Below are 7338 nucleotides of genomic sequence, written 5' to 3' on the forward strand. Positions count from 1 at the left end.
GAGCGGTGCGGGCTGCGTCGTCTGTCGGATTAAACCGAAGGGGGTTTCGTAAATTGTTGTCGGGGACAACTTTTCCCGGATGGGGACAAACAACAAGAAAAGACAGCAGGTATGCTTCCGCAGCCTACAGCCAGCAGGTATGCATGGAGGCAATTGCTGTTGTTCCAGAATTTGGGATGGGAATAAGGGACTAAACCTGCGTAAATTGTTGCCACTTTAAGTCCAGCAATCATGGACATTGGAAATTAAGATCGGCAGTCGTATCAAGGTAGTAAGTCATTTGGCCTCAACAACCTCTTTCCCGGCGGACGAGACTTGCCTGCTCCCTTCTCATGCTCTCGCGTACGTAGCTTGATTTAATTGGAAGAAAATAAGACCCGGTCCCATCCCTTAAAAATCAGGGGATGATTAGATTAGAAAAAAAAAGGACAGCCGTAGGATGAAGTGGGAGCATGGGAAGGGAGCAGGCAAGCCGGATCCTTTCCCAGCACCTTCCTGACCGCCATTAACGTGTCTCATATCCAAACTTTCGATCCGCTGAAGATTGGATTGTTCATACCCATGTCCTGAAGAAAGAACGCAAAAACCTATTTTTCTCGATAAATAAATAAAGTAAAGGGACACACATATGTAGCTACTAGCTCCATCACGTTATTTGAGTTGAACAGATTCAGTACTAGAGAGCAGAGTAACCTTGGTGGCCGTCCGATCTGCGCCGCGATTGGTGCCGATTACATAAATAGGCTGGGCGTGGCAGCTTACTCTGCTTCAGACCTTATTCAGTTGGTCTCTTGAGCAGACCAGAGGACGGTGTGGAGAAAGCCGACTGACTGGAGGAGGAGGCATGCCGGCGAGAGGACTCCCGTCGTCGTCATCCTGTGTTAGGGGGCAGAGGTCCAGTCATGGCAGCTTTGATTTGTAAGTGCTCTGTCTGTACTCTGTACCCAGCTAGGCTAGGGTTTCTATCTGATGCTTTCTGAATTGGGCGGGCGTGGATGGAGTGGCAAAAATGTGGAGTATGTTTATGCTCTAGCATGCGCTGGTGTGTATTCGTTGATTGGTCACCATTAACGTGAGGGGAGGGGCCCGGGGGAAAAAACCGCGTGTTCAGGACCAGACAAGACAATGTTCCCATTACCAAACAGGGGAAGAAGAAGAAACCCACATCCCAAATTCCCATGTCTAGTCCCCTGTTCCCTTGATCTGTAACCAAGTTTAGGGATTCAGATGCAACATTATACTGTATTTGCTAAGCCAGCTGATGCTAGGTATGCCCAAACCCTTTGGAGATGTGAATCACAATACCATACTCCATTCGTTTTTATTTACTCTGCATATTAGCTTTGATCAAAGTCATGGTTTATAAACTTTGACGAAGTTCATAGACAAAAAAATTAACATGTACAATAACAAATCAATACCATTAGATTCATCATTGAACGTACTTTCGCATCATATAGATTTGTTATGGTAAATATTTATATTCTTTTCTATAAACTTGGTCAAACTTTACAAGGTTTGACTTCAGTTAACTCTAATATGCGGAGTAAATAATAACAGAGGGAGTATCTCCTTGTCGACACACTTACCATGTTCTAATCGGCCACGGAGTATTGCCGTGCTTGCTGTGCAACACAAATAAAATCAGTGCAGGTAATTTGGAAGAAACATCATCAAGTATTTTTTTTTTCCTGGAAGAGAAGGGTGTTTTCCTGATTGCATTCATGAAAACAATGGTTCGATCGACACACAATAACAGAAGTAAAAAAAGGTTAAATACGCACCTAACTTCGACAGTTGATATGATAATGTTTGTATTCTGGCATTGGCAATCAAATAGTAAATGTCAAAGTCGAATAGAACCAATTATATATATCCAACAACATACATGCGAACTTTGTTGCAGCAGACAACCACTAAATCAGCATTCATGAAAATGCTCATGTGGATTCAAGGTAAATTTATTGGAAGAACTTCATCAACTTGAGGAGACAAGTCCCCATAGACGTAGCAGTCTCGTACACCCAGAACCTGAGGGTCCACCAATAACGCGTGAGAAATTGATAGCAATATCCAACGCTCCCACCTATCGAAGCAACATAAGCTATACTTAAAATGCCAACCTGATAGTCAAAGCACACCTCAGTCCCGTCACAAGCAAAATTAACCCAGACGATGCACCAATCGCCCCCGTCGATTTCCTTGACGAAAGATCCCAACTGCCACCAGAGATGACAACCTCACGCGCAGACGCTGTTTGTTTTGTAGTCCTCGTTTCTGCAAACCAGTTCAGGCAATAACCAATTAGACAACGGAAAACCCATAGTAGTAGTAGTAGGAAACATATGGTCGAAAGTCAAAACTAAAAACAACTGCTCCAACAACCATCAAATTTCTAACATCTCTAGTAAACTCCCGAAATCCAACTGCATAAATCATTAAAAGAAACAGGAAGAACCCGAATATCTCTAATCACTGTCAGATTTCTCCTTGCTGGTTATAAATAAAAGCACATATTTGAAAAGAGTTACCAATGGTACAATTTTTATAGCATACGTCTCATAAGTTATTGATATTATCGATGGTGAAAGGAAATCTCGAAATACAAATCAGACCCTATATATCCGGGTAGAGGGATTACATCACTAAGAGACGAGAATTGGAAGAATCTAAAACAATTTTTATGTGCAAATTACCTGGGTGCCATCTTCCCTATGCAGACCCTCTAAACATGGTCCTTCCATCTCCACTTTATAACTTTCCTTGCTCATCTGATCTATCACATGAGTTGTCAGACCATTTTTCGTAGCAAAGTCTTCGGAGTCCTCAATCTCATCCAGATCCTTCCCATCATCATCATGTTGGCAACCACCATTAAGTTGTACTGCACAATAAGAAATGTAATATGCTTGCATGAATAGGGAGTATATATAACTCAACACAACGACACCAGTAATTAATCAAAGTACAAGTAATTAAACAAAATAAGATGTACATCACTTATTTACCACTCCCCCGAGTAGAAATGACATTGGGCGGCGTTGTCATTGATAACATCGTATCAGTAGGCGGTGCTGCTGGGCTCTCAGAATTTCCCACAGGCTCACTTTCCACATCAATCTTTTTGGTCGTATTAGTAGTTGTTGCCACTGTACTATTTTCCGCAGCAGACTCAGTTCCTATCAGGTCCCGAGCATCAACCGTCTCAGAAGTAGTAACGACTTGTACTGCACATAAAAACTGTCATATAGTACATGCATGAAGAGAGAGTATATACAAATCAACACGACCAAAGAATCAACACGACCAAAGAGGGCACGTCACTTATTAGTTATTACTCCCTCAGTCTGAAAGTACTTGTCATCAAAATGGATAAAAAGGGATCTATCTAGAACTAATATACATCTAAATATATCCCCATTTATTCATTTTGATGAAAAGTATTTCCGGACGGAGGGAGTACCAGACTCTCGAGTAGAAATAGCGTCGGGCTGCGTTGTCACCAATAACGTGGTATCGGTAGGTGGTACCACAGGGCTCTTAGAATTCTCTGCAGGCTCGCTTTCCACAACCATCGTGTCAGTAGCTGTCGCCGCAGGGCTAATTTCCGGAGCAGCCTCAATTCCCATCGGTTTGAAATGATCATCAACCATTTGTTTCGTGACAAACAAGAGCTTGGGACGTCTGGAGTGGTTCTTTGTTGCTCCTTTCCACTCCTCTTTTGTTCCTTGGCTCACTCCATCATGAAGGACGACCTCCTTAAGACGTGGCAAGGACTGGATCCTCATGCTGCTAAAGCCATTCAGATCCTTGCATAGAAGCTGAAGGGACTCGAGGTCTGGCAGAGCCCCCTCTTCGATTACCAGCCCACTCATGACTTCCACCACGATGCATAGGCGTTTCAGGCTTCCGAGTGCATCCTCTTGAATAACGAGATCGTCCAGTCGAGTTGCATTCAGCTTGAGGTACTTCAGGCCGCATACGTTGTTCAGGGCTTCAAGAATGCCGCTGCTCAGCTGAAGATGAGAGAATGAAAGACAAAGCTTAGTGAGACCACCTAGCATGCTAATAAACGGAGGAAGGCTGGATATGTTGTTTCCTTGTAGCTTGAGCGAGCTAAGATAGCTGGATGAGTCATTTTCCAGGGAGAAATCTAGGAAGTCCTGACACCATGCACCGTTCATGTTCAGTGAGAGTGAACGAGATTTGTTCTGGTCGGTGCCTCTGTCGATGAACTCCTTGATGGCCTCTGAGAGATGACTTAAGTTGTCAGAAGAATCGGTGCCTCTCCTGAACTTCTTAATGGCCTTTGAGACATGCCTTAAGTAGCTGCTGGCATCGGTGGTAGACGACTCACACCATATTTTCACCTTCGTCAGTTTCTTCATTTCACCCATCAGCTGTGCAAATCCCTGGCTCTTGTCGTCCACAACAAATCCTGCTACCGTTTGCAGTTTACTGTTCTCTTCCTCTTGCAACCAAGCCTGTAGCTTACGCATTTTCCGGCTTCCTACACCTTGTGGGAGCTTGAACTTTCCAAACAGATGAATTAGACATGGTAGCTGCATGACTGGCGTGGGCAGAATCTCTATATTCGTTCCTCTTACATCCAGTGTCTCCAAAAGTTGAAGCTTCTTGACCTCTTTGGGAATGACTGTAATTTTAGAAGCGCCCCGGAGGCTTAGGTACCTGAGTAGCAACAGGTTGCTACATATCCCCTTGAGATGCTTGTCCTCCAAGTGTTGATGACACTCTTCTAAATCCAAAACTCTCATCAATTTATATTTGGAAAAATTCAAGACAGATTTATGCACCTTGCCGAAGATTGTCAGAGAACGGAGAAAGGGTACATCATTTGGATTAATTCTGGAGCTTGCAGCACTTCCATTATGCAGAGAGAGCCAACGGACTTTACTGGGTGGGGGAACATCATCGTACAACAAGGTAACAAAATTCTCACACATGGACTTGTGCAGGAGGAACTCGAGCATTATGCCATGAGTTTGGCATGCCTTCACCTCTGCTCTGCTGCTGCCGCTGCCATCAATAGGCTGGATGATGCTCCAGTCGACCAGCTCGTTGAAATTACCAACAGCGACCTCCCGGGCACTGCGCTTGTGCTCTGCTGTGATGAAACCTTCAGCGGACCATCGCCTTATCAGGCTTCCTCTCCTGATTGGGCGGCCACTTGGGTAAATACCCAGATATAACAAGCATGTCTTGATATGCTGCTTACTTAGGCCGGTGTAGCTACGGACGAGCACACCATGCATACTTGCTAACTTCTTATTGTTCTCCAGATGTTCGCCAAGGTTTCCTCCCAGATCTGCCCATTGTTCTGGTCTGGATTCACCGTGCAACAACCGTGCTGTGGTAACAAGAGCAAGGGGCAGACCATCGCATCTCTTTATTACTTCTGAACTCAGCTTCTTATCACCAATTGTTGGTGGATACACCAAGGAAGCTTCCTCATAGAACAATTGTCTTGAGTGGTCGTCGGCAAGAGTTCTCATTACATACACATGACCATCACGACTGCTGCTCTTGATTGCTATGGTCTGCCTGGCCGTTGTGACGAGCACTCTACTGTCGACCCCAGGAAACACAGGGAAAGCATCTTTTATATCGACCCAAAAGTCTTCCCGCATGCCATCAATTACAATGAAGAACCTACAAACGATGGAAACGAGTTAGAATCTTCAGGCAAATCAACTATCGGATAGCACAAGGAAACCCAAGTAATATTGCTAAAACAATCACTTCTTTAGAGTACTGAAGTTTGTTCTTTTATCGAGTACCCAAAAACTCTCCTTTGTGCCTGAAAAGAAAAGATATACTAATATACGAAAATTTAGATTCTTCTAATTTTCGTTTAATACTTTCATGTTGTTTAAGATTTGCCATATATTATGAACCAGCATACACGCCCACCTAATTGGTATTTCTCTCTTCACAGGGTACAGAGTTGATGACAGAAAGTATAGAATTTAGAGAAGAAAGAGGGCAGCCGATTCAGAGTTTCAGGGGAAGAGGGTAAGAGCAGAGTTACAGTTTCAGATTCACAAGTTTTTCCAGAAATCAAATGGAAACACACCGCCAAATAAAAAGACAGAAAGGAAATTATAATGGAAGCATAATTAATTTCATATACCTCTGGGTCCCAAGGCGCTTTTGTATGGTTGCACAGAGCTTACTGTTGCTGGAGCTTGAGTTAATGGTGGTGGTATGCGCTCCAAGTTCCTGCAATATCGATTGGAGAAGATCTTCTGGGCCTTTCTCTGCAGCTCGGACCCAAGCCCGTGCTGGGTATTGGCTTTCGTCAATTGTGCCGTACACACGCTTGGCAAGCTGAGACTTGCCGATACCACCGAATCCGACAAGGGAGATCACCTTGAGCCTGTCAGGTTCACCTTGCGGCTTTTCCCTTATCAGATCCATGAGCTCTTCCTCGGGCGCTTCCATACCGACGGGGGTATCTGTGTACGCCTCGGGCTCCGCCTCGGCCTCCGGTGCTCCTGACTCGAAAACGGCGGCGGCACGGCCGTGTCCGTACGCCAGATCGGTGTACTTCTTTCTCATCTCGGAAGCCTCGTCTGACCGCTTCCTGAGACGAACGATTGCCGCAGCAAACTTGCGACGGGCCCTCACCGTCTTCAGCCGGTGTGCTTTCCGACGGATCCACCCGGCGTCGGCGACGGGCGCCGCCGAGACGCGGTGTATGAAGCGGTCGATGCAGTCATCAATGTCGTACGCCAAGTCACGCACGATCTTGATCCATTCCTGATGCGCCTCCGCGGCGTCGCTCGAATGGGGATGATTGCCATCATCTGCTATGGCGGCAGCAATGATCGAACACTCCCTTTGGATGTGTTCGATGTCATACTCCAGTTCCCCTAGTAGCCTGCGTCTTCTCGGAAAAAAGACGGCGAGCTTAGGCGCGATCTTGGCGGCCACCGTGGCAACCGCAGTTAATTCGATCATCTCCCCACCGGAATTCTCTCTTGCCTGATCAAAAGATCATTACTGATACTGATTCTTCCCTCCCCTCCTCCGCCCTCATGGATCGAATCTCGTGCATACAGAAAATGGTTCAGCAACTCAGGAGCATACGACTTTGCTAGCAATGATGCCAACCCGTCACATCACACCAACCATATGAATAAACTACTCCCTCCGTCCGGAAATACTTGTCGGACAAATGGATGTATCTAGATGTATTTTAGTTGTAGATACATCCATTTTTGTCCATTTCTCCGACAAATATTTTGGGACGGAGGGAGTAAAATAGATTAGAAGAAATAGCGCGGATAGAGAGCACGAGTATCTTACAAAATATTT

The 7338-nt window shown here is 45.2% G+C and overlaps 1 protein-coding gene across 1 annotated transcript; it reads right to left on the bottom strand.

Moving 5' to 3' along the window:
• Positions 1-1803: 1803 nt before the first annotated feature.
• LOC123088416 (disease resistance protein RGA4) lies at positions 1804-7079 on the bottom strand. Its single transcript, XM_044510621.1, has 6 exons — positions 6152-7079; positions 3464-5670; positions 3009-3227; positions 2697-2884; positions 2124-2277; positions 1804-2031 (listed from the first exon to the last, which is right to left on the bottom strand). Exons 1-5 carry the CDS (start codon positions 6979-6981, stop codon positions 2164-2166), a joined length of 3558 nt encoding a protein of 1185 aa, XP_044366556.1. The 5' UTR covers positions 6982-7079; the 3' UTR covers positions 1804-2031; positions 2124-2163.
• Between the last annotated feature and the right edge of the window lie 259 nt (positions 7080-7338).

The sequence above is a fragment of the Triticum aestivum genome, chromosome 4A, assembly GCF_018294505.1.
Source record: "Triticum aestivum cultivar Chinese Spring chromosome 4A, IWGSC CS RefSeq v2.1, whole genome shotgun sequence".
In the NCBI taxonomy this organism is placed as follows: Eukaryota; Viridiplantae; Streptophyta; class Magnoliopsida; order Poales; family Poaceae; genus Triticum; species Triticum aestivum.